This window comes from Arabidopsis lyrata (assembly GCF_000004255.2).
Source record: "Arabidopsis lyrata subsp. lyrata unplaced genomic scaffold ARALYscaffold_5, whole genome shotgun sequence".
In the NCBI taxonomy this organism is placed as follows: Eukaryota; Viridiplantae; Streptophyta; class Magnoliopsida; order Brassicales; family Brassicaceae; genus Arabidopsis; species Arabidopsis lyrata.
This window is the reverse complement of record NW_003302551.1, coordinates 13,066,378-13,093,062: the sequence shown is the minus strand read 5'-3', so window position 1 is coordinate 13,093,062 and position 26,685 is coordinate 13,066,378. Positions and strand designations below refer to the sequence as shown.

Genomic DNA, 26,685 nt, shown 5'->3' with positions numbered 1-26,685 from the left:
AAATAACATTTATAAATTATTTTTAATTTCAACTATTAGGAATATACTATCCCATCAGTTTCAAAATATAAGATGTTTTAGATATTTTATTTTGTTTCATATTATAAGATGTTTTGCAAGTTTCCATGCAAATATAAATGTATTTGATCATTTCTGACCATTTCTATTCTGCGATATTTTTTATAATTGGTGATATTTATTTTTATTAAATTCAAATCATAATTTTTAAAAGAAAAAACAAACTACTTAAATATGTGTGTTTTTACCTTAAACACCTTATAAACTAAAACAGAGGGAATATTACTTTTCAAACTTAACAAGATATATAATATAAAGAGAAAATTAGCTGCTATACCACATTTCACCGAAATATTTTTGGTTCTACCACTTTATATACTCATTTTTCTCTTGTACCACAATTGCTATTGGTAAAGACCATTTTATCCTCCAACATGAGAGACCAAAACCTGTAGTTGATGTGCTCCTCTGACTTTTCTGCCTTCCTTTATTTCTCTACATTGGTAACTACAATTTTCTCTTTTTGTTTTTGTTGTTACATTTTTATTTTCTTTATTTATTTTTTTCACTTTCACTTTATCTCTCTCTTTGTCTAGTTCTTTCTCTCATTCACGACAAAACTTTTTTTCATATAAACATTCTCTACTGTTGTCCAGATCTTGTCCCCGAATGGGAATTTTCTGTTGCGTTTAGATCTTGTCCCCGATTCATCATTTTGTTATTATCATGAATTCCACATTTTGTCTACCAATTGTTCTCGTTTAAGGGTTTTGAATTTTATTTAGATTTCTCGGCATCTATTTTGGTCCACAGATTAGTCGAACAATATTGTCCTCACTTACCCGGATTATTGAACCTTTTTTTTCCCTCTGGCTGGTAAAACAAAGTTGTCCCCGAGTAAATCCAGATCTTCGTCTTCGGCTCTCTGGCGGAATAAAATAAAGATCAAATTGTCTCTGAGTAAATTCAGATCTCTGGCTGGTAAAACCACATCATCTGGCGATGGACAATCAAGAGAAGTTGTCCCCGAGTAAATCCAGATCTCTGGCTGGTAAAACCACATCATCTGGCGATGGACAATCAAGAGATCTGGACTTCTTCTTGGGGGATATCATTCACTCTATTTCATGTCCATGGTAAATGTAAACTGCATTTAATGCAATGTTTTGTCATTCTTTTATGACACAAAGTTGTCTTTCAGACAAAGTTGTCCTTCTCTGACACAAAGTTGTCCCCGTTTCCCAACCGGCGTCTACTGTAGCTTATTCCCCTGACACATACCTGACGCACAGAGAAGGGCAAAATCGTCCAAGAATTGCCACACAAACACCAAATGTGGTATGAATGCTAAATCCATTTCAAATGTGGTACATTTGCTAAGATTTTCCCAAAATGTACCACATTTGGCAAAATTCCCTAATATAAACATATATAGTATAATTTAAAAGTAGTTTTATTTCAATCAACATTTCTTCAAAACTTTAACATATACATTAAATTTCTAATAATGTTTAAAGAAAAATTTTGGGTAAAAGAAATATTATTTGTAAATTTATATTAAAATTATATAATCAACAGTAAAAAGGCACTATTTTATATTAAATATGTATAATCTAGTTGAATTATAAAGTCTAATAATCAGTAATAAAATAATATTTTCCTTTTTTGTTTTTTTATATATCAATTTGTTTCATTTGTCCTTTATCCAAAATCTGTTTTATAGTAATGTATTCAATGATGATACCATAAAAGTACAAGTGGGTGATTGACTTTTCATAATTAAAAGGAAGGCAAATAATTATTTTAAATCTTAATAAAGCAAATACTTAATCCTTATCCTTCCACGTGTCAAGATACTATTATAGATCACAAACGGACACCTATGCCATAAACAGAAGATTACTCCCGACAAGATTTTTATACCACTCTCTCTCTCTCTAACATTAGCCGAACAAAGGGCAAAATGGTCATTTCCTATACCCACTTCCGCGTCTTTTCTCGATAAAGCTACTTCGGTAATCGAAACCGAAACCACTAAAGAAGTTTATCTCCAAACACAAATTTACCAAAATACCGTTTCCCTTGCACAATTTTACGAAAATGACATTCTTTCTGATCATCGAATTTGGGTGAAGAAATATCTTTTCTATCTAATTGCTAAAAGGAAAAGCATCAAACTTTGTTTTCATTTGCTTCTTCTATCTTCTTCTTTCTCTTCTTCTTGCTTTGATATACTTTTTGATTCCTCTGTTCGTTTCATGAGAATTAGATTTTAAATGGCAAAAGTTTCGTTCAAGGATTCTCTGAAAGCTCTTGAAGCTGATATTCAACACGCTAACACTGTGTAAGCCTCTCAAATTTTATTCCTTTTTTTGTGGTCTTAGAGTTTTCTCTGTTTTTGTAATCTAAAGTTTCGATTTTTGTTTCTTTCTCGGTGGAAATTTTTTTATCTTTTTGGTTTAGATTCTCTGTTTCTGTGATTATATCTTAGGACCACAAGTGGGTTTTTTGAAATTGTACGGTTTGTTTTTTTGGTAATCTTGTCCAATGAATTGAATGATGAAGTCATTTTATGGGAGTCTTGTCATAGTTTGAGTGTTGACTCTTGAAGCTGAACAAAGTCTTTTGGTTGATGATGTTTTTGTCTCAGAGGAAACTGTGTTTTGTCTGCAATGATCAAGTAATAGAAAGCTAAAACCTTTATTTGATTTTATTTCTTTTGGGTATCTAGCTGAGTTAGGAAGCTCTGTGTGTGAAAGGTGAATGTTTTGGTGAGTTTCTTAATCAATTTGGTTCTGCTGCTAATGTTTTAACAACTTATAACATCTAAGAATGCTTGATTACATCAAACTTTGATCCTTAATGCTGAATGGTGATGCTATGTTAAAGCTGCGATTTAGTTTTTGTTTGTTTGTTGTCCTAGCTTAGTTAGACAGTTCCATGTCTTAATGGTGAATGTTTGGATGAATGAGTGCATTGATCAATTGCTTCTGTTGTTTATAATATCTGTGATCCGATCAATACATTGAATGGAGATTTTTGTTATGTTTGTGTTGTTCATCAAGTTATGTTGTTATGGTGCTTATGAACAATGTCACTTGTTTTTCTCTGTGAATAAACAGAGCTTTAGATTATCCTCGGGAGAAGGATGGAGCGCGTGTTCAAATGAGGCTATCTTACAATCCGGCTGCTCAGTTTTTACTTTTTCTTGTACAATGGACTGATTGCCATCTTGCCGGTACCCTCGGTTTGCTCAGAGTTCTTATTTACATGGTACATTCTTTACAACTTCTCGCTCCCTTTTCTTTGACTGCATCTTCCAAAACTTTTTCTTGTGATTGTTTGATTGATTCGTTCAACTGATCAGACATATGCGGATGGGAAAACCACAATGTCGGTTTATGAGAGAAAAACCAGTATTAAAGATTTCTATGGTAATGTGCAGATTCAAGTGTTTTGGTAACAAGTTGATTGTTAGCCTTAATGCTTATCGGTTTTACCGTGTTGTGAAACAGCTGTGATATTTCCGTCGCTTTTACAACTAGAAAGGGGTATCACAGACCTGGATGACCGCAAACAGAAAGAGGGCTGCAAAATACGGTACAGAAATAAAAGATGAGACTGAAAAGGTCAAACTCTCGGAGATTGACATCGAGAGAGAAGAAGAATGCGGGATTTGTATGGAGATGAACAACATGGTGGTTCTACCCAATTGTACACATTCGTTATGCATCAAGTGTTACCGTGATTGGTAAGTCTATTCTTTAATAGGTATCTCCTTCTGCATTCTTTTTTTTTGCATAATCGATGATTTGATTATAATCAATGTTTTCTTGCAGGCATGGGAGGTCAGAATCATGCCCTTTTTGCCGAGACAGTCTTAAAAGAGTAAACTCAGGAGACTTATGGATGTTAATGGAGAAATCAGATACGGTCAATATGTATACAATTGAGCGGGAGAATAAGAAGAGGTTGTTTCTGTACATAGAGAAACTACCTCTAGTGGTTCCAGATCAAGTGTTTGCGTCTTCTCCTTACGATTGCCATGTCAAGTAAATAAGAAGAAGAAGAGCTTTGGCAAAAGCCGAAACCGGGTCTGGTAAACTTTTATCTGAATGTATGTATATAATGTTTTAGAGTAGTAGTAAGTAATATAGTGTAAACATTTCTGGGGGAAGTCCATTTCTACTTGCTTTTCTTTTTATCTGCATTTGGCTTTTGGTTCCCAAAAACTCTTATATCTATTGTACATTCATGTCTGAATTTAAAACCTCTTCTTCAAGAAGTGGCTTTTTTTTTTTTTTTTGATCAAACCTCTTCTTCAAGAAGTGGCTTTTACTCACAAATCTACACTATGTTCTTGTTTCAGCTAAAAATTCTCTTAAAGTACATAGAAATATAGGATACAAAATCTTTACTCAAACCATGATTTTAAGCTGAAATGGACTTCCCCCACAAATCGACCATCCATGCCACATCTTGTAACTACCTTGAATATATTCAAAAGTCAAAACCATGATTTTAAGCTGAAATCTTTGAATCATGGTGCTTCCCAAAATAAATATAAAGAAAAACCCTAAAACTCGATTCAAGTTTCTAAGGACACCAAGCTCTCATAATGATCTGAAACAGTCACAGAAAGGCTGTGGAATTGCAACCCTTGCTTAAACTCGGAAATAGGTAGTCCTTTAATTGCGACACTTCTCATGCTATTCGTCTTCAAATTGTAATAGAAGAGACAAAACGGATCAGATATTTTTTCTGTAACCAGACAAATCTCGCCGGTATAAAAGGTATCCATGACTTTGAAGTCAAGGCCAGCAGCAGATTGTGGCAAATAAAAAGTGTTCATAGACCATTCCTCTTTCTCAGCATCTTCTACAACCCACATTCGAAATATACCATGTCGAGGTTTCTCAACCACACCAATCTTACCGCTGTAGTTGATCAGAGTTTTATCCCCAATAAACCAATTGCAATTAGCAGTCCAAAAATTATCAGAATCGTCGATTTGTAGAAGTTTGCTTGGTACATTGGAGATTTTGTACGTTTCAGACCTAACATCGAAACTCACAATTATAGAATTATTGGGGGAACCCTTGTCCTTCCTCGAGGCCCCGTAATACAAGCTTCCATTCATATGAACCCCCAAGGTATTAGCAAGATGAGGGCATGCAACACATGGAGCCTCTCTCCAAGCTTCTTCTTCTCCCAATACCACAATCTTGTACTCCAATCTCCAAGGCAAATTATCAATGGCCAGCACTTTATATTTATCTCCAATAGGATCGTACCCAAGAAAGTACATGATGCATGGAAAAGTGTCTGGATCTCTTTTCAGTTTGACTCGGGGAAAAATATGCAGCTCCCTCGTGCTGGGGTTACAAATCCCAACCTTTAATCTACTTTCAAAGCAAATCAATCCCCGAACTGCGTTATACACCTTTCGTCCATTAATGTTGAGTAGCCTCAGATCTTTGTAAGGTACACAACATGAAGAAGGGGAAGAGGAAGATGTGTTTGGGTTAGGTGACGAGACTAGCATAAGCTCGTTTCTGTCAAAGTCCTGAAAAGCAATGAGAAGACGAGGAGCAGCTGAGGAAGATGTAATATCAAAGTGACGGTTTCCAAAATCGTGGCTGGTGATAATAGAATACCAAAGCTTGGAGACACATTGAAATCTCAATAAAGACTTCACATGCAATCTTAAGAGTATGTTGATCTGGAGGTCGAGAGGAATGTAAATCGGTGTCGTATTCGGACCAAACTTCATTGTCTTCTCCTTATTGCTTTGTTTCTCAACAAAACCCTAACCCCTTAACTAGCCTAGGAAAACCTAACTTTACTGTAAGTACCCAAACTTAGCAAACATGCCATATTGTGCAAATTCTTTTCTATGGTGCAATAAAGCCATTATATAACCACTACAAGAAAACTGGATACTAGCTAAGGAAATTTCCGTAGCCAAAAAATTTAATCCGTAGCTAGAATCAATTTGGCAAAGGATGGCGACAGATAAATATCGTTGCGTGGGCGTCGACGCTAATCAACATCCGTATCTATCCGTTGCTAATTGGCTACGGGTTAGCTTGCGGGATTCCGTAGCTACTAGCGACGAGATCAGCTACGGAATATCAGTGGTTAACATAGCAACGTTTTTGGCGACAGAGCTTTCGTTGCGTGTTGGCGACGGATGTTAGCGACAGCTTTAACAGCAAAGGCGTGGCTAATTTAGCCAAAGAATTAACAATGAACCGTTTGTAGCTAACTTTTGCTGCGATTAGCAACAAATATTTAGTGGCTGCGTTGGCTTCAGATATAAATTTGATTTTGCTACAGATCTTTACTTATATCTAATATAATGAATTATTTGGTTTTAACATAATTTAATTAATTAAGAAGTTGAGTATTACATTTGTACTATCTACAAAACAAATATTCAAGATAATAAGCATGCAATATATGCATTATACAAGTATACATAATGAGCAAAACTGACTAATAAAGAATTCTTTACCGAATAAAAAGCTTGATCTTTCATAAGGATAGTTGGTGCTTGTGAGTTAGACTCTTGGTGGCAGCCATCCTCAGTGTTGTTGGAAGAAAGCTGGGAAAGGACCCTTGTCTCAACTTCTCGACAATCTTCTTTGCACGTTTGTCCATGTAAGTTCCATCCTTTCTCATGCGAGTCTTCCGCAGCAAATCTATGATCGCCGGCTCCTCACCTGACTCAATAGTTAGTAAATATCATTAGTTAGAGGTATTCAAAAAGCAAATGAGAGAAGTAGAGATATTTACCTTACCAATTCGTATTAATTCCTAGCAAATGGTTTTGAGCAAGAAATGTCTTGATGCATTCGATCTCCATCTCGCTCAGATTTGCTGTTCTTTGAGTTAGTCTTGCTAACAAGAATTGTACTCTCTGTATCCCAATGCTCCCACATCATTTTCCAACAGATATGCGAAACAAACTTGGTTTACATTGTTTCTCTTCCCCTTGCTGATGTTAAATCTCACCACAAAATCAGACCACCACTTGTCTTGTTGCTCTTGCGGAACCACACCAAGATTCCACCATGGACCCTCAAAATCATTAGTAAAAGTCTACTTAATATCATATTTTACCACATTGTCTACAGAGAACCTATAAAGATAAACAAAGAAAATAAAGTTAGTAAACTAGAGTATTAGATCAAACGATTGTTCAAAAACAATGACTTTACAATAAATGAGATCTTACCAAAGTGCACGGCCTTTCTTGTGGGGATGGAGACACGGTTGGTTTTATAGTGCCGGCGCGTTTAGTAGCTCGTTGATCAACTAGAGTTTCTTTGGAGGGGAGTGGACATTATGGAACCTATGATGCACCAGCCTCAAAGAAACTAGCCTCGTCTATCCAAACCTCTTGTAGGAAATCCACCACTACGTGTTGTCATCATATCTTTAAAGAAACAGAACAAACATTAGACATATATAAAGAGGACCAAACCATAACTATAAGAACAAAACAAAATCAAAAGAGACGTAGCTAATAAATTAACACATATCAAACTCAAATAACCACAAATCCTATAAGAGATGAAGCTATAAGAACAAAATTAACAGAGACTAAACTCAAAATTGTTAGAGATGAAACTATAAGAACAAAATTAACACCGACCAAGCTCAAATGACCACAAACTTTAAGAAATGAAGCTATAAGGACAAAATCAACAGAGACAGAACTCAAAATTGACAGAGACGAAGCTATAAGAACCGACCATACTCAAACAACCACAAATCCTAAATCGAATCTACATACAACAACGATTTCAGTCTAATGACCATCAAATTCTCAAAACAAAAGAGTGTGATGCAAACGAGAGATCTGCTTGAAGAAACGAACTTGAAGCAGAGGCGGCTCGAGACCAGGGAACGGAGCAAATCCAAGGAGAGTTTGAGAAATGAGACGAAGAGAACGAGAGCGAGCGAGAGATAAATTGTGCGACGGAGATGGGTATAGAAGATTTAGGGTTTGGGTATCTAATGGAAGAGAAGTAGAGATATAAGAACGAAGAAGGAAATAAAATAATTGGAATCAAAAGTTTGTCACTGAAATATCTCTCAAAAATTTCGCACGCAGAATTTATTTTCATTAGCGAGAGAAATATCATCGCTATCGCTATCGTCGCCAGCTAGCAACAAAGTTGTCGTCGCTAGTCTTAGCTACATGTGGAAAATTTTCGCGACGGACAGACCCTATCTAAAGCGTAGCTATTTGGCTACAGAACAGCAACAGATTCCGTCATAGTTATGTAGCTACAAATTTGCAATGAAATAGCCACATATATGGCTACGAAATTCCCGTGTTTTGGCCTGTCGCCATCCGTTGCCATATCCGTAGCTAATTTTGCTGGCAACGGATTTTCCTAAGCCAGGCCGTAGCCAGATTCGACAATTCTTGTAGTGAACAAAGTAAAAACCAAACTAAAATATCAAACAACAAAATAAAAAAAACTCTTTCTCTTTCTCTCTCGTTTCTTTTTCTTTAATTTCTCCTATATAATATAATGTTTGTGGACAAGTTACCAAAATAATCGCTTGATTCCACTCATTGTCATCTCTTCTTTAACATTGTTAAACACAAAAGAAGAAACCATTGCAACTATTAATCGCATGATCGTCCATATATACCATTTTGAAGCTTCCTTCAATTTTACTTCTGTCATATTTTGAAAAGTCTAAAGGATCAGGCCGAATATGATTTTAAGTTGGAATCTTTAAATATTAATCGTGCTTCTCAAAACAAAATTTAAGTTCTATAAATAAACAAGCATATACATTGTTTAATTTCTGGCAATTCCCTTCAAACGCAGAAATATTTAAATCACTCCCAATTAGCCAATCAAAAGAATGTCATGCTAACCCACATGGTGGTGGGCGAGTGGTTGGTGGGCTCTGGTTGTTTGGGTGAAATTCCCTCCACCCTGGCTTCGACTCCACCTGCTGTTATCAACATTATTGTGGGTAGTCTGTCAGTTGGGCTTTGGCCCAATTGGTTTACCTGGTAGTCAGAAATGCAGGCGGCCTGACTACCTCCTGGCACTTAGTCGGAAGGCATTCCAAACTCGGGATAGGCAGAGTGGTAGCCCGAAGGACCTAGCCGTTAACACGGTGGACCAGTCCACTATGTAGCACCTCGGTGCGTTCCTACCGGGGCCGACCGGATAGCCGATAGGGTTTATCAAAAAAAAAAAATGTCATGCTACCCATTAAAAAAATCTGTAAGTGGACTACTCGACGGTTACAGTCACCCTGGGAGAACTAGTGGAGTTTTAAAACCCGGATCACACACTAATTACCCAAAAAAATAAAAAGACAAGCATATATATAGAAAGAAAAACCTTAATTAACTTCAGGTTTCTAAGAACATGAAGCTCTCATAATGATCAGAAACAGTCACATAAAGGTCACGGACTCGCTTAAGCTTGGATATAGGCAGTCCTTCAGTTTTGACACTTCTCATGCTTTTCCTATCCAAATTCTAGTAGAAAAGACAAAAGGGGTCAGTTAATTCTTTTCGAACCAGACAAATCTCGCCTGTATAAAAGGCATTCATGATCGACCTTGAAGTCAAGGCCAACAGCAGATTCAGGCAAATGAAAAGTGTTCATGGACCATTCCTCTTTCTCAGCATCTTCCACAACCCACATTCGAAAACTACCCTCACGTGCATTCTCGACCACACCAATTTTTCCTTTGTAGTTGATCAGAGTTTTATCTGTAAGATTCCTCCACCGTTCAGCAAGCCACATATTCTCATAACCCATTGGTAGAACTTTGCTTGGTACATTGATGATGTTGAACGTTTCAAGCCTAACATCGAAACTAACAATTATAGAATTGTTATTCGGGGGATCGATATCCGTCCGAGACGCCCCGTAGTACAGGGTTCCGTTCATATACATCCCCGAGGTATGAGAAACATGAGGACATGCAACACATGGAGCCTCTCTCCAAGCTTCTTCTCTTCCCAATAACAGAATCTTATGCTCCATTCTCCAATGCAAACGATCAATTGCTAGCACTTTGTATTGATCTTCAATAGAATCGTACCCAACAAAATAATTGGGGCGTTGAGAATTTTTTGGATCTTCTTTGTACTTGAGTTGGGGAAAAATATGCAGCTGCCTTGTGCTAGGGTTACAAATCCCCACACTTAATCTACTTAAGCAGATCAAGCCCCGAACCGCATTATACACTAGTTTCCCATTTATTTTAAAGACGTTCAGATCTTTATAGGGTACACAACATGAAGAAGAGGAAGAGGAAGATACGTATGGGTTAGGCGACGAGACTAACATAAGATTTTTACCGTGAAAGTCCTGAAAAGAAATGAGGAGACGTGGAGGAGCTGAGGAAGATGTAATGTTCAAGTGCTGTTTTTTGAAATATTGGCTGGTGAAGTGGTGATGATAGAGGACCAAAGCTTGGAGACGCATCGAAATCTCAATAAAGACTTCACAGGCAATCTTAAGAGTGTATTAATTTGGAGATCAAGAGGAATGTAGATCCGTGTAGGATTTAGACGTAACTTTGTCTTTCTTGACATTAACCATCTTCGGTTCCCTTTCTTAGCCAAAATTTTCTTCTGGTTGATGCACAGTAGCCGAATACACAACTTCATTGTCTTGTTTAAACGCCTAGAAGCAAATATTCAAGTACGAAAGCTTTGTTTCTGTACAAAACCCTAAAAATAATAAACCCTTTAACTAGCCTTGCAAAACCTAATTAAAAGATGTAAAAATGATATTATACATTAAATCTATATAGAAAAATATACGTAATATAATTTGGCTTAATTTTCAAAAAAAAAAAAACATAGACAAATTAAAGATTCAAATGAAAAGAGGAAAATATATAGGAAGATGACTGAACCAAATTTAAGTACAAAAACAACATACCACAAAATCAACAAAATTTTAGAGTTGTCAATACAAAATTACAAACACAAAAGAAGTTTAAGAATTTTTAAAAATGTTTTAAAACTAATACATCATCATCATGACGCAACAAGATCTGCTCGGCCCAGATAAAATAAATGGGCCTCAATCCGGGTCATTAAAAACCCGACCCGCTCAGGCTAATCTCTCGATCTCGTTTTCTAGTTTTAGGGTTCCGTCAACTATTCGGCAACGAACGAAGAGAAATTTGAAAGGATGAATCCATTGACGCAGGTGAAGAATTTACAGAAGATAAACGCTAGGGAATCAGATTTAGGGATTTCTGAAGAAGCTTCATGGCACGCTAAGTACAAAAACTCTGCCTATGTCTACGTCGGATGCATACCGTTCGATCTCACCGAAGGTGATCTCCTCGCTGTCTTCTCACAGTAAGTGTTGTTTCGTTTCTAAAGTTTCAATTTTTCTTAATGGGTTTTTTGTTTTTCATGCTTTTTTGTTTTGTGGAATTGTAGATATGGTGAAATTGTTGATGTCAATCTTATTCGAGACAAGGGAACTGGGAAGTCTAAAGGTTTTGCATTTCTTGCTTATGAAGATCAGAGAAGTACCGTTCTTGCTGTTGGTTAGTGAAACTCTTGTACATTGTTTTCATGTGGATTTTTACTTCTTTAGGTTTTGGAATTTGTAATTGTGTTTTTTTGTTGGTGATTGTAGATAATCTGAATGGAGCTCTTGTGTTGGGGCGGACTATTAAGGTGGACCATTGTAGGGAATACAAAAAGCATGAAGAAGAGGATGAAGAGACGCGACGGCAGAATAGAGAGGCTCGTGGTGTTTGCAGAGCGTTTCAGAGAGGAGAATGTACTCGTGGTGATTCTTGCAAATTTTCCCACGATGAAAAAGTAAGTAAGTGCGGGATAACTCTCGTATATGAGCTAATTATTTGGATGATATTGTTCTTATTATTTCAACATATGATTTTGATAAATGCTTGATAGAAGTAAACCCTTTTTTTAATGGACAGAGAGCTGCAAATACTGGTTGGGGTCATGAAGAGGATAGAAGTTCCAGGTGGGATCATGACAAGTTTAATGGTGCTAAAAAGGGTGGTACAAGTTTTGGCCATCGAGGAGATTTCAAATCTGATGCGGAAGAGAAAAGTTACAGAGGAAAGGGTGATGGAGATGCCTGGTATGGCCGCCCTAAAGAAAGAGAAAGAGTGGAAAGAGAGGATATGGGGCCAAGGTCAAGAGATGCTTATGATATGAGGGAACAAAAGAGATCAGGACCGTATGATGATTCGCGATCTAGAAGTCACAATGCTGGAAATGATTATAATTATATAAGGGAGGACAAGGGATCCAGAACACGTGATTGGGAGAAATTGAAGGCAGAATCTAGAAGAGATCATAACGACAGGGAGGGAAAAGGTTCAAGTAGGCAATCAGAAACGTCCACAAGGCAATATAGGGATTCTTCAAGAAGGGAAGATCGCCGTCGTTAAAAGGGTAGATAGTGGTATGCATACTCAATGGTTTTCAGTTTTAGCTAGTGTCTGTGGAAATGAGCTTTGTTGTCTTTTCAAGATAGTTACCTTGGGGTTATTATAAACTGCTTCATTCTGTAACTGCGATTCTATGTTTTTCGTGATACCGGAGACATGTTGATTTTACTGTGTGGAATGAAAGAAGTCGTCATATCCTTTTTGGTTTATTTACCTTTGTTGATTTTTGCTATCTCATGTATACCTTTGTTGTTAGTGGCTGTGTTAACCTGTGCTTACAGACTTAGGTGTCTACTGGGATGAGTGATTATGGCTCTCCTTGTACGGGTTAATATGGATGGATTAGTGCAGCGCTTGCTGTTCCTGTCATATGCAAATTAAGAGGTAAACTGCAAATATTTTCATTTCAATTCCTATTGACTTTGTCTATAAAAAACTGAACAAAGAATTGCGTATAAATTACTGTATTATATAGTGAGAATTGAATTTTCTTCTGCTAGATATGATTAATATATTTTTGAATTAAACGCGCTATTATTTTATTTGTTTTTGCTGAAAACGATGTAAAAGCTAGTTGGTGTATATCGAAATCATTGATGTCATGGTCTCTGCTAAGAACTTGACAAACATGCCTCAGCTACATTTTTATAAGAATGGTCGTTGTTATTAGTGTTAATTAATCAAGTTTTCCTTGGTAAAACTAAAGTATATATTTGTTGACAAGCGTCTGACAGTTGACTTGGGCGAAATGAAGCAGTGAATAAATTATCTGAGGCAACATGAGAATAAGTCATTGCTCTATTGGACTTTGACCCTCAAAGTCAACGAGGATTGAGAATAATCTGCATACCGCAGGCTGCAAGTCCTGTGGTTTTGGAATATCCTTACTTTGTTTGCCAGTTTCTAAAAGGCTTGTATGCTATATATTCCTCATTATTGCATAGGAAACCAAATCCTCAAGATTTTTATTTGCTCATAATCTCAACAAACAGTCATCCTGGTTGTGAAAGAATTTTTTTTGTCTCCGTTTAGTTTAGGAAAAAAAAAAAGAAGCTTTTACACCCCATGGGGTTTCCTTGTATTGTTATGAGGCTGATTCTTGTATCTGCTTTACTTGTCTCTGTGTCACTTGAACATTCAGATATGGTCTGTGCACAAACAATCAGATTGACGGAGGAGACTGATAAACAAGCATTGCTTGAGTTCAAGTCTCAAGTTTCTGAAACAAGTAGAGTTGTGTTGGGCTCGTGGAATGACTCCCTGCCTCTCTGTAGCTGGACCGGAGTTAAGTGTGGCCTCAAACACAGAAGAGTAACTGGTGTGGATCTTGGAGGACTGAAACTAACTGGTGTAGTCTCTCCCTTTGTCGGTAACCTCTCATTTCTTAGATCATTAAATCTTGCAGACAACTTTTTCCGTGGTGCCATCCCTTTAGAGGTTGGAAACTTGTTCAGGCTTCAATATTTGAACATGAGCAATAATTTTCTTGGAGGGGTGATCCCGGTTGTTCTGTCGAACTGCTCTAGCCTTTCTACACTTGATTTATCATCAAATCATCTTGAACAAGGCGTGCCTTTTGAGTTCGGTTCGCTGTCTAAGCTTGTCATTCTATCTCTTGGTAGAAACAATCTAACAGGGAAGTTTCCTGCCTCATTGGGAAACCTGACATCACTCCAAATGCTCGATTTTATATATAACCAAATAGAAGGAGAGATCCCTGGGAGTTTAGCCAGACTGAAACAGATGGTCTTTTTCCGAATAGCATTAAACAAGTTTAATGGTGTTTTCCCTCCTCCAGTTTACAACCTGTCCTCACTAATTTTCCTGTCCATTACCGGCAACAGTTTCTCTGGCACCCTTAGGCCTGACTTTGGTTCTCTTCTCCCTAACCTTCAAATACTATATATGGGGATAAATAATTTCACGGGTACCATTCCAGAGACACTTTCCAATATCTCAGTTCTTCAACAGCTTGATATTCCGTCTAACCATCTTACTGGAAAGATACCATTGAGTTTTGGGAAACTTCAGAATTTATTACAGCTAGGCCTTAATAATAACTCTCTGGGAAACTACTCTTCTGGTGATCTTGATTTTCTTGGTACACTGACTAACTGCAGTCAGTTGCAGTACTTGAGTTTTGGCTTCAACAAACTTGGCGGTCAGTTACCTGTCTTTATAGCCAATCTCTCCACCCAATTAACTGAGCTCTCCCTTGGTGGAAATCTCATCTCTGGAAGTATTCCTCATGGCATAGGGAATCTCGTAAGCCTGCAAACATTAGACTTGGGCGAAAATCTGTTGACAGGCAAACTTCCTCCCTCATTGGGAGAACTTTCTGAACTGAGAAAAGTCTTGCTCTATTCAAATGGACTGTCTGGAGAGATACCATCTTCCTTGGGGAATATCAGTGGGCTAACATACCTGTATTTGCTTAACAATAGTTTTGAAGGAAGCATCCCTTCAAGTCTTGGAAGTTGCAGCTACCTTCTAGACTTGAACCTCGGTACTAATAAGTTGAATGGCAGCATACCCCATGAGCTTATGGAACTTCCATCTCTTGTCGTCTTAAATGTTTCATTTAATTTGTTGGTTGGCCCTTTGAGAGAAGATGTTGGAAAGCTTAAATTTCTATTAGCTCTAGACGTTTCATACAATAAACTATCAGGACAGATTCCACGGACCTTGGCGAATTGTCTCTCACTAGAATTCCTTTTGCTGCAAGGGAATTCATTTTTTGGGCCCATTCCAGATATAAGAGGGTTGACTGGCCTCAGATTCCTAGATCTGTCGAAGAACAATCTCTCTGGTACAATACCTGAATATATGGCGAACTTTTCCAAACTGCAGAACCTGAATCTCTCTGTGAACAACTTCGAAGGAGCTGTGCCAACGGAAGGGGTATTTCGTAATACCAGTGCGATATCGGTCATTGGTAACATAAATCTCTGTGGAGGCATCCCGTCATTACAGCTTGAGCCATGCTCTGTAGAATTACCAGGAAGACATTCATCAGTCAGAAAGATAATCACCATTTGTGTCAGTGCAGGTATGGCAGCACTTTTCCTTCTATGTCTGTGCGTGGTTTATCTATGCCGGTACAAACAGAGAATGAAGAGTGTCAGAGCTAACAATAATGAGAATGATCGGTCTTTCTCCCCAGTGAAATCGTTTTATGAAAAGATAAGTTACGATGAGCTCTACAAGACAACCGGTGGCTTCTCTTCCAGCAATTTGATTGGGTCGGGTAACTTTGGGGCTGTGTTTAAAGGATTTCTTGGGTCTAAGAACAAGGCTGTTGCCATTAAAGTTTTGAATCTCTGCAAACGTGGAGCTGCAAAGAGTTTCATTGCAGAATGTGAAGCATTAGGAGGTATAAGGCATCGCAACCTTGTGAAGTTGGTTACTGTCTGTTCAAGTGCTGATTTTGAAGGAAATGATTTTAGAGCTCTAGTTTATGAGTTCATGTCTAATGGAAACTTGGACATGTGGTTGCACCCGGATGAAATAGAAGAAACTGGCAATCCCTCAGGAACCCTGACCGTTGTTGAAAGACTCAACATTGCGATAGATGTTGCTTCGGCTTTGGTTTATCTTCATACTTATTGTCACAACCCTATAGCCCACTGTGATATTAAGCCAAGCAATATTCTACTTGACAAAGATTTGACTGCTCATGTAAGCGACTTTGGTTTGGCACAACTCCTACTAAAATTTGATCGGGATACATTCCATATTCAATTCAGCTCTGCAGGTGTTCGTGGAACCATTGGATATGCTGCACCAGGTATGCGTATTTTACATTAAAATTTAGAACCATTATTAGGTATCTATCTCAAGCAGAGACGTCCTAATATTCTTTAGTCTTATTGTTGTTATTATTGAACTTTGTAGAATATGGTATGGGAGGTCATCCATCAATAATGGGCGACGTGTACAGCTTTGGTATCCTCCTATTGGAGATTTTCACTGGAAAAAGACCCACCAATAAGTTATTCGTGGACGGTTTAACTCTCCATAGTTTTACTAAATCAGCATTGCCGAAACGACAAGCACTAGATATCACAGACAAATCTATTCTCCGTGGTGCATACGCTCAGCATTTCAATATGGTCGAATGCTTGACCCTTGTGTTTCAGGTTGGAGTTAGTTGTTCAGAAGAATCACCGGTGAACCGGATATCAATGGCCGAGGCTGTAAGCAAGCTGGTCTCTATCAGAGAGAGTTTTTTTCGGAGATGAGGAGACCTAACGAGTTGTAGTACGAGAGATTATTAAAGCAAAGAGATATAGGTACACAAGTATATATATCTCTTATCTAGATGTGTCTGTATTTATATGAATGTACGAGTTTTCTAGTGAATGGTTTGTAGTTTTAAATTATTGTACCAGTGCCATGGTTCCAAAAGACCTCAGGGTTTTATAAACTTCTTCATTCTGTAACGGTGATTCTATGTTTGTCGTGACACTCGAGACTTGGAATGAATTATACCTTTGTTGTTAGTGGCTGTGTTGACCCACCTTAGATTAATTGAGTGTAAATTAATTGATTATTTAGTGTAACGTGTGTTGTCGTCTTCCCTAGCTTTGTCAATGGAAGAATAATTGCGAGCACCTTCTCCTCAAGCTATTGGTTCTGACCATGGAAAAACAAAGGTTGAAGAGCTTTCGTCTTCCCTTGCTTTGTCATTAGTTTGCAACTTGCAAGCAACGAAAGGGCTTGTCACATGTATGATTGCTGAATATCATAAAGTAAGGTTGTGTGCTAGGTTGCATGGAAACGGAAACGGAAAGGCGGAAGCGAAACGTGTGGAAACGTGGAAACGGATTTTTTAAAAAATTACGAAATGGAAACGTTTTGGAAACGTATATATATATATTAAACATCAAAAGAATATTAAATATATATTTTAAATAACATAATCATTAATAAAAATATTAAATAGTCTAACTAAAATAATGATAACAACACTCAAAATCAAAAATTAAGACCATATATCATCATCACAAATAATAAAATAAGTGTTACATATTCTTCATACTAATTAAGTTTTTAAAGAAAAATATCAAATATATACTTATATTTTTAAAATAATTAATGTTTATGTTTCAAAAGAAAAAATTAAGTTTCCGATGTGTTTCCAAAATGGAAACGTACGTTTCCATCGCGTTTCCAAATTGACTTTTTAAGGAAACGTGTTTCCATGACGTTTCCACGCGTTTCCAAGAGTTTCCGATTCCGAAACGTTTCCGAAACGGGAAACGCACCTCGGATGGAGTTTCCATGCAACATAGGTTGTGTGCTTTCAGACAAAAGATGACTGCCGTGTGATCGTAATGTTCCATGCTTGTGTGTTTTAAGCTAATTTTCCAGATTCCAGACCCATCATATGGGACCGATAATCCAGCCACCACATGATGCCGATAGCAAAATCATGAAGGTAAATGTGTCCTTTTGTCTTTTTAGGCAGTTGACTTCTTGACTTACATTTTGGAAAAGTCTGGCAGTTGACTTCTTGACTTACATTTTGATTTTGGAAAAGTCTAGCAGTTGATTATTCCTATTTTGCTTCAAGTTGCATTATCACAAGTAGGCATTTGCAATTGATTCGCCTCATATATATTTACTTTCCTGCAAAATATGAGAAGCACCACAAGATTTTAACCAACAAAAAAAATGAAAAGCATGATGAGACTCTTTCTTGTACTTGCTTTCAATGCTCTCATGCTACTCGAAGCATATGGTTTTACCGGTGAAAGTGATAGGCAAGCGTTGTTGGAGTTCAAGTCTCAAGTTTCTGAAGGCAAAAGAAATGCCTTGTCCTCGTGGAATAACTCATTCCCTCTCTGCAGCTGGAAGGGGGTTAGATGTGGCCGCAAACACAAGAGAGTTACTCGTTTGGACCTCGGAGGATTGCAATTGGGAGGAGTGATATCACCATCTATTGGTAATCTTTCGTTTCTCATATATCTTGAGCTCTCTAATAACTCTTTTGGTGGAATCATCCCTCAAGAGATGGGAAACTTGTTTAGACTTAAATACTTGGCTATAGGCTTTAATTATCTGGGAGGAAGGATTCCAGCCAGTTTGTCCAACTGCTCTAGATTGTTGTACCTTGATTTATTTTCAAACAATCTTGGAGAAGGTGTTCCTTCAGAACTAGGGTCATTGACAAAGCTTCTCTATTTATATCTTGGTCTAAACGACGTCAAAGGAAAGTTCCCCGTATTTATACGAAACTTGACATCTCTAATAGTGCTCAACTTGGGATATAATAATCTGGAAGGCGAAATTCCAGATGATATAGCTAGGCTGAGTCAAATGGTGTCTCTTACATTAACAATGAACAAATTCTCTGGCGTTTTTCCTCCCGCTTTCTACAACTTGTCCTCACTTGAGAATTTATACCTCCTTGGTAATGGTTTCTCGGGTAACCTGAAACCTGATTTTGGTAATCTGCTACCAAACATTCGTGAGTTATCTCTGCATGGAAATTTTCTAACAGGAGCCATCCCAACAACACTTACCAATATTTCAACTCTGGAAATGTTTGGAATTGGTAAAAACAGGATGACAGGAAGTATTTCTCCCAACTTTGGAAAATTACAGAATTTGCATTACCTAGAACTTGCTAATAATTCTTTGGGAAGTTACTCTTTTGGAGATCTTGAATTTCTTGATGCTTTGACTAATTGCTCCCATTTGCATGGGTTATCTGTGAGTTACAATAGGCTTGGGGGTGCCTTGCCTACATCCATTGTCAATATGTCCGCAGAACTCACCGTTTTGAACCTTAAAGGAAACCTCATTTATGGAAGCATTCCTCAAGATATTGAAAATCTCATAGGCCTACAATCACTTTTGTTGGCAGACAATCTATTAACAGGACCACTCCCAACCTCTCTTGGAAAGCTCGTAGGACTCGGGGAATTAATTTTATTTTCAAATAGGATTTCTGGAGAGATACCGTCTTTTATAGGCAACGTCACTCAGTTAGTAAAACTAAATCTATCTAACAATAGTTTTGAAGGAATGGTTCCTCCGAGTCTTGGTGATTGTAGTCACATGCTCGACTTACAGATTGGGTATAATAAGTTAAATGGGAAAATACCTAAGGAAATTATGCAAATCCCAACCCTTGTTCACCTCAACATGGAAGGCAATTCTTTGAGCGGCTCTCTACCAAACGATGTTGGAAGATTACAAAATCTTGTTGAGCTATCACTTGGGAATAATAACTTATCAGGACAACTTCCACAAACTTTGGGAAAATGTCTCTCGATGGAAGTTATGTATCTACAAGGAAATTATTTTGATGGAGCCATTCCAGATATAAAAGGGTTGATGGGTGTTAAAAGAGTTGATTTATCAAACAATAATCTCTCTGGAGGTATACCTGAATATTTTGAAAACTTTTCAAAGTTGGAATATCTCAATCTATCCATTAACAATTTCGAGGGAAGGGTGCCAACAAAAGGAAAATTTCAGAACTCTACTACAGTTTTTGTATTTAGAAACAAGAATCTTTGTGGAGGCATCAAGGAACTGAAACTAAAGCCATGCATTGTGCAAACACCACCAATGGGGACAAAGCATCCATCTCTTTTGAGGAAGGTTGTGATCGGGGTTAGCGTAGGCATAGCTTTACTTTTGCTATTGTTCGTAGTTTCTCTACGTTGGTTCAAAAAAAGAAAGAAGAACCAGAAGACTAATAATTCAGCTCTTTCCACGTTGGATATTTTCCATGAGAAGATAAGTTATGGAGATCTACGAAATGCGACAGATGGCTTCTCTTCCAGCAATATGGTTGGATTAGGCAGTTTTGGTACTGTGTTTAAGGCATTGCTCCCGACGGAGAGCAAAACTGTTGCAGTTAAAGTTCTAAATCTACAGAGACATGGAGCAATGAAGAGCTTTATGGCAGAATGTGAATCCTTGAAGGATATAAGGCATCGTAATCTTGTGAAACTATTGACAGCTTGCGCTAGTGTTGATTTCCAAGGTAACGAATTCAGAGCTCTCATATATGAGTTCATGCCGAATGGAAATTTGGATATGTGGCTGCACCCAGAGGAAGTGGAAGAGATTCGTAGGCCCTCAAGAACCTTGACACTTCTTGAAAGGCTCAACATTGCCATAGACGTGGCTTCTGCTTTGGACTATCTTCATGTTTATTGTCATGAGCAAATAGTTCATTGCGATATTAAGCCAAGCAACGTCCTTCTCGACGATGATCTAACCGCCCATGTTAGCGACTTTGGTCTGGCTCGTCTTCTCCTCAAATTCGACCAGGAGTCCTTCTATAACCAACTAAGCTCAGCTGGTGTTAGAGGAACCATCGGCTATGCTGCACCAGGTAAACTATTACACATATGCAATGTTTGGATGAAGAAATTTTTTGTATTCTTTTTTTTATTACAAATTTGTAGTCTTGTGTGAATCATGGTGCAGAATATGGAATGGGAGGACAACCATCAATACACGGTGATGTGTATAGCTTCGGGGTTCTTCTTTTGGAAATGTTAACTGGAAAACGACCAAACAATGAATTATTTGGAGGAAATTTCACCTTGCACAGCTACACCAAGTCGGCGTTGACAGAGGGAGTGTTGGACATTGCAGACGTATCGATTCTTCACAGCGGTCTCAGAATCGGTTTCCCTATTTCTGAGTGCTTGACATTGGTTTTGGAGGTGGGACTTAGGTGTTGTGAAGAATCTCCGACGAACCGTCTGGCAACGACTGAAGTTGTAAAGGAGTTAATCACAATCCGAGAGAGGTTCTTCAAAGCCAGAAGAACAGCCAGACGTTGAAGACTTTGCAACCCACTTAAAAGGCTTAATCTGAGGCCTATATAATATCGTCTAGTATAATCTGTGGTTTGTCTCTATTAAACTACTCAGAAGGCTTGCAATAATGAATGCTTGTGTTATATGCAGACAAAATATGAATATTGTTGTTACAAAATAATGAATGGTTGTGTTACTGTTTTCTTTTTCTCAGCTTAAACTTCATTCGTTTGATTTGTTTGACTTACACCAATCACATTTTGTTTATATCCCAACGTCATCCAATATGAGTTAGAGAACTCAGTGAATCTCACCTGCATTCTTTCTCAATCCTGAGGCAAGCTTCATGCATATAAGTGTTTAATCCAGCACATTGATGGAGACTAGAGACGCCAGAGTTCTGATCTAATACTGTAAAAGGAAAACCAAGACGCGATAACAATATTATCTTTAACATTGATGAATCCTTGTTGCTTAATTCATTCCAAAAACTCTTCTCTAACTTTGTCTATCTGACCAAAAATGAAAGAGATATCCCCAATTTTCGCCTACAAATTTCTCGAAGTTTCCACATTAGCATAAGAAGTTAAGAACTGTGAAGAGAAAAAGGAAGCATTGCCACCAATAAGAACGAGTACTGGGGTCAACAAATAAAGTCAACAAAGAGGGAAACAAAACAGAGCAAACCAAAAACAGGGGTCAAAACAGAGACCTAAGGGAAATTCGTAAAAAAGAATTAAACATGTCGTGGATTTTTTGTTGTATATTATAGTTTGTGGACTTATAGAAGTTAGTGATGTCATTCTTTTCCGATTCAAGGGAAGTGGCAAATCTAATGGTTTTGCGTTTCTTGCACATGAAGTTCTAAGAAGTACTACTCTCTCTGGTTCTTTAGGTGTGGTAATTTCAAAGAAAAGTGTGGAGAGAAAAAGAAAAATAGATCAGATCCAGAACACATGATACTGAGAGAGATGACTGCCAAAGGATAAGATAGTGGTATACATTGCTCAATGGTCTTTAAAGTGATTCTGGCCCTCCTAATAGTACTTACTATGGAATAGTGTTATGCTTGCTTCTCCTGTCCTAAGCGAATTAAAGAGTTAAACCGCTTTGTTTTCATATTAAGTCAATCCTATTGACCTGGTCTATAAATTCCATTTAAGAATTGTGTATAAATTACTAATTTATGTAGTGATCTTTCATAGTATGCCGTTATTATTATTTGTAGACAAGATGAATGTTGTGTTAACAGCTTTAACAATTGATAAGCATTTTCCTAGGGCAAAAAAAACGAAAATATCCCAGTCGAAAATGACGTAGCAGTGGTTTATTTTTTGAAAAGTTGTGATGTCTAGTGAAATGAAATGTAATTTTGTCTAATAAATTAACACATTAACACCACATGACGTCTAAGAAAAGTTGTGAAGACTAGTGAAATGTAATTTGTCTTTTTAGGCAGTTGACTACTTGACTTACACGGCATTATATGAGTCAAGACGGCAAGAATATATGCCATTTTGGACAAATCTGGCAGTTTTCTCTTTGGTTGTGAGCAAATTTATTATTCCTATTTTGCTTCGAGTTGCATTTTCACCACAAGTTGAAGCCTTAAAGGCATTTTGCAATTGATTCGTCTCTTATATATATTCACTTTCCTGCGAAACATGAGAAGCACCACAAGCTTTTAACCAACAAAAAAAAAAATGGGAAGCATGAGGCTGTTTCTTTTACTTGCTTTCAATGCTCTCATGCTACTTGAAGCACATGGTTTTACCGATAAAACTGATACGCAAGCGTTGCTCGAATTCAAGTCTCAAGTTTCTGAAGACAAAAGAGTTTTCTTATCCTCATGGAATCATTCATTCCCACTCTGCAGTTGGGAGGGGGTTAAATGTGGCCGCAAACACAAGAGAGTTACTAGTTTGGACCTCCGAGGAATGCAATTAGGCGGAGTGATATCACCATCTATTGGTAATCTTTCATTCCTCATATATCTTGATCTCTCTAATAACTCTTTTGGTGGAACCATTCCTCAAGAGGTGGGAGACTTATTTAGACTTGAATACTTGTATATGGGCATTAATTATCTGGGAGGAGGGATTCCAACTACTTTGTCTAACTGCTCTAGATTGTTGGACCTTGATTTATTTTCAAATCCTCTTGGACGAGGTGTTCCTTCAGAACTAGGGTCATTGGCGAACCTAGTTAGTTTAAATTTTCGTGAGAATAACCTACAAGGGAAGCTTCCTGCATCTCTAGGAAACTTGACATCACTCATACGAGCTAGCTTTGGAGGAAACAATATGGAAGGAGAAATTCCAGATGATGTAGCTAGGCTGAGTCAAATGATGATTCTTGAATTATCTTTTAACCAATTCTCAGGCGTTTTTCCTCCCGCAATCTACAATATGTCCTCACTTGAAAATTTATATATGGCTTTCAATCATTTCTCGGGTCGTCTTAGACCTGGTTTTGGTATTCTGCTACCAAATCTTCAAGAGTTAAATATGGGAGGGAATTTTTTCACCGGTTCCATTCCAACAACACTTTCCAATATCTCGACTCTTCAAAAAGTGGGACTGAATGACAACAATCTGACAGGAAGTATTCCTACTTTCGAAAAAGTACCAAATTTGCAATGGTTACTTCTACGTAGAAATTCGTTGGGAAGTTACTCTTTTGGAGATCTTGACTTCATCAGCTCTTTAACTAACTGCACCCAACTAGAGAAATTAGGGCTTGGTGGGAATAGGCTTGGGGGTGACTTTCCTATTTCCATTACCAATCTGTCCGCGGAACTCACCGATTTACTCCTTGAATATAATCACATCTCTGGGAGAATTCCTCAGGATATTGGGAACCTCTTAGGCCTCCAAACGCTTGGGTTGCGCGAAAATATGTTATCTGGACCACTCCCAACCTCTCTTGGTAATCTCTTTGGACTTGGGGTTTTAGATCTCAGCTCAAACAAATTGTCAGGAGTAATACCATCTACTATAGGAAACCTCACTCGGTTACAAAAACTCCGTTTGTCCAACAACATTTTTGAAGGAACCATTCCTCCAAGTCTCAGTAACTGCAGTGAACTGCTACATTTAGAGATTGGGTATAATAAGTTGAATGGGACTATACCTAAGGAAATTATGCAACTTTCACACCTTCTTACCCTCAGCATGCCAAGTAATTCTATCAGTGGCACTCTTCCAAACGATGTTGGACGACTACAGAATCTCGTTCTACTATCTGTATCGGATAATAAATTATCAGGGGAGCTCTCACAGACTTTGGGAAACTGTCTTTCGATGGAAGAAATATATCTGCAAGGGAATTCTTTTGATGGAATCATTCCAAATATAAAAGGGTTGGTGGGTGTTAAAAGAGATGATATGTCTAACAATAATCTCTCTGGAAGTATCCCTGGATATTTTGAAATTTTTTCCAAGTTGGAATATCTCAATCTATCCATTAACAATTTTGAGGGAAGCGTACCAACAAAAGGAAAATTTCAGAATTCTACTATAGTTTTGGTATATGGAAACAAAAATCTTTGTGGAGGCATCAAGGAACTGAAACTAACGCCATGTATTGCCCAAGCACCACCAATGGGGACAAAGCATCCATCTCTTTTGAAGAAAGTTGCGATCGGGGTTATCGTAGGCATAACTTTGCTTTTGCTATTGTTCATAGTTTCTCTACGTTGGCTCAGAAAAAGAAAGAAGAACCAGAAGACCAATAATTCAGCTGCTTCTACATTGGAGATATTCCATGAGAAGATAAGTTATGGAGATCTACGAAATGCGACAGATGGCTTCTCTGCGAGCAACATGGTTGGGTCAGGCAGTTTTGGTACTGTGTTTAAGGCATTACTCCCGGAGGAGAACAAGATTGTTGCAGTGAAAGTTCTAAACATGGAGAGACGTGGAGCGATGAAGAGCTTTATGGCAGAATGTGAATCCTTGAAGGATATAAGGCATCGTAATCTTGTGAAACTATTGACAGCTTGTGCTAGTATTGATTTCCAAGGAAATGAATTCAGAGCTCTCATATACGAGTTCATGCCGAATGGAAGCTTGGATATGTGGCTGCACCCAGAGGAAATCGAAGAGATTCGCAGGCCCTCAAGAACCTTGACACTTCGTGAAAGGCTCAACATTGCCGTAGACGTGGCTTCTGTTTTGGACTATCTTCATGTTCATTGCCATGAGCCTATAGCTCATTGTGATCTTAAGCCAAGCAACGTACTTCTCGACGATGATCTAACTGCCCATGTTAGCGACTTTGGTCTGGCTCGTCTTCTCCTCAAATTTGATCAGGAGTCCTTTTTCAACCAACTAAGCTCAGCTGGTGTTAGAGGAACCATTGGGTATGCCGCACCAGGTAAAACTATTACACATCTGGAATGTTAAAATAAAGAATATTTATGTATTCTGTTCTCATTACAGTATTGTTTTTGTTTTTTTTTTTTGTGTGTGAAATATGGTACAGAATATGGAATGGGAGGACAACCATCAATACACGGTGATGTATACAGCTTTGGGGTTCTCGTTTTGGAAATGTTCACAGGAAAACGACCAACCAATGAGCTATTTGAGGGGAGCTTTACCCTACACAGCTACACCAGATCAGCCTTGCCAGAAAGAGTTTTGGACATTGCAGACAAATCGATTCTTCATAGTGGTCTCAGAGTTGGTTTCCCTGTAGTGGAGTGTTTGAAAGTGATTTTGGATGTGGGACTTAGGTGTTGTGAAGAATCTCCGATGAACCGGTTGGCAACGAGTGAAGCAGCCAAGGAGTTAATCTCAATCAGAGAGAGGTTCTTTAAAACCCGAAGAACAGCTAGACGTTGAAGTGTTTATGGTTTCTCCTACAAACTTTGCCATCCACTTATATAATATCATATTGTCTTTCATACACTGTGGTTTGTTTTTCCCCTCTGTTTATGCTCTGTTGTTTTCAGACAAGATTGAATGTTTGTGTTTTCTGCTTTAAATTTTCTTGGGATAAGAATACATTTGGCAAAAATGAAGTAGCTGTGGTTTATCTATTGCTGTTGAGCACATATTTCTACTTTGTTAAATCATATATATTACACAAGACGTCAACTCGAGCTCAGTGACTCGAGTAAAGAAGACATCATTGTCTTAAACCCTGAACCCTCCCCGTTGCTGCAAATCTAAAACCCATCACTGGACTCCTCGTTAAACCTAAACCCACTGGGAAGCAATTACGGCCTGTCCTTTGATCTCTTCCTCGTCTTTTTGTTACTGTTTTGATTTTTCTTGTTTCCTGCTGTTTGGATTTTTCTATCTTGGTTTTGGATACAAGACTTACAATTTGCAGTTTCTTGGCTGGGAAGACATGTAATGCCAATACAGATACTCTGTAAATCCTCTTGCCTAACAAGACTTGGGTCGATAGCTCCGAATAGATA

General features: G+C 37.8%; 6 protein-coding genes, 1 long non-coding RNA gene and 1 pseudogene across 10 annotated transcripts; 5 read left to right on the top strand and 3 right to left on the bottom strand.

Moving 5' to 3' along the window:
• Positions 1-1,943: 1,943 nt before the first annotated feature.
• On the top strand, positions 1,944-4,316 carry LOC9311896. The gene is given in 6 exon segments (XM_021026057.1): positions 1,944-2,362; positions 3,141-3,291; positions 3,386-3,452; positions 3,534-3,628; positions 3,630-3,769; positions 3,858-4,316. Coding segments are annotated over 6 exon segments (738 nt in total). The 5' UTR covers positions 1,944-2,294; the 3' UTR covers positions 4,075-4,316.
• On the bottom strand, positions 4,221-5,801 carry LOC9313617 (putative F-box protein At3g47150). Its single transcript, XM_021026056.1, has 2 exons — positions 4,333-5,801; positions 4,221-4,289 (listed from the first exon to the last, which is right to left on the bottom strand). Exon 1 carries the CDS (start codon positions 5,789-5,791, stop codon positions 4,607-4,609), a length of 1,185 nt encoding a protein of 394 aa, XP_020881715.1. The 5' UTR covers positions 5,792-5,801; the 3' UTR covers positions 4,221-4,289; positions 4,333-4,606.
• A 561-nt stretch (positions 5,802-6,362) lies between these two features.
• Positions 6,363-8,466, bottom strand: LOC110228747. 2 transcript variants are annotated; one of them, XR_002332288.1, is made up of 4 exons: positions 7,904-8,466; positions 7,259-7,459; positions 6,817-7,162; positions 6,363-6,743 (listed from the first exon to the last, which is right to left on the bottom strand). It is a non-coding gene; the product is annotated as an uncharacterized LOC110228747 (long non-coding RNA). The 2 variants fall into 2 exon arrangements; XR_002332287.1 differs by having other exon boundaries at positions 6,364-6,743; positions 6,822-7,162; positions 7,904-8,465.
• A 946-nt stretch (positions 8,467-9,412) lies between these two features.
• On the bottom strand, positions 9,413-10,808 carry LOC9313616 (annotated as a pseudogene).
• Positions 10,809-11,131: 323 nt separating this feature from the next.
• LOC9313615 (zinc finger CCCH domain-containing protein 42) lies at positions 11,132-12,662 on the top strand. The gene is made up of 4 exons (XM_002877501.2): positions 11,132-11,389; positions 11,474-11,583; positions 11,676-11,863; positions 11,986-12,662. The coding sequence occupies exons 1-4, from the start codon at positions 11,217-11,219 to the stop codon at positions 12,463-12,465; spliced, it is 951 nt and encodes a 316-aa protein (XP_002877547.1). The 5' UTR covers positions 11,132-11,216; the 3' UTR covers positions 12,466-12,662.
• Positions 12,663-12,755: 93 nt separating this feature from the next.
• Positions 12,756-16,967, top strand: LOC9313614 (putative receptor-like protein kinase At3g47110). Of its 3 annotated transcripts, none has more exons than XM_002877500.2 (3): positions 12,756-12,849; positions 13,607-16,252; positions 16,360-16,967. In XM_002877500.2, exons 2-3 carry the CDS (start codon positions 13,609-13,611, stop codon positions 16,704-16,706), a joined length of 2,991 nt encoding a protein of 996 aa, XP_002877546.2. In that variant the 5' UTR covers positions 12,756-12,849; positions 13,607-13,608; the 3' UTR covers positions 16,707-16,967. The 3 variants fall into 3 exon arrangements, with proteins under 3 accessions (XP_002877546.2, XP_020880184.1, XP_020880185.1); XM_021024525.1 differs by having other exon boundaries at positions 13,200-16,252; XM_021024526.1 differs by lacking the exon at positions 12,756-12,849 and having other exon boundaries at positions 13,748-13,834; positions 13,920-16,252.
• A 1,074-nt stretch (positions 16,968-18,041) lies between these two features.
• LOC9313613 (probable LRR receptor-like serine/threonine-protein kinase At3g47570) lies at positions 18,042-21,460 on the top strand. The gene is made up of 2 exons (XM_002877499.2): positions 18,042-20,821; positions 20,917-21,460. The coding sequence occupies exons 1-2, from the start codon at positions 18,142-18,144 to the stop codon at positions 21,276-21,278; spliced, it is 3,042 nt and encodes a 1,013-aa protein (XP_002877545.1). The 5' UTR covers positions 18,042-18,141; the 3' UTR covers positions 21,279-21,460.
• A 1,435-nt stretch (positions 21,461-22,895) lies between these two features.
• Positions 22,896-26,298, top strand: LOC9313612 (probable LRR receptor-like serine/threonine-protein kinase At3g47570). Its single transcript, XM_021024527.1, has 2 exons — positions 22,896-25,631; positions 25,740-26,298. Exons 1-2 carry the CDS (start codon positions 22,958-22,960, stop codon positions 26,099-26,101), a joined length of 3,036 nt encoding a protein of 1,011 aa, XP_020880186.1. The 5' UTR covers positions 22,896-22,957; the 3' UTR covers positions 26,102-26,298.
• Positions 26,299-26,685: the final 387 nt, after the last annotated feature.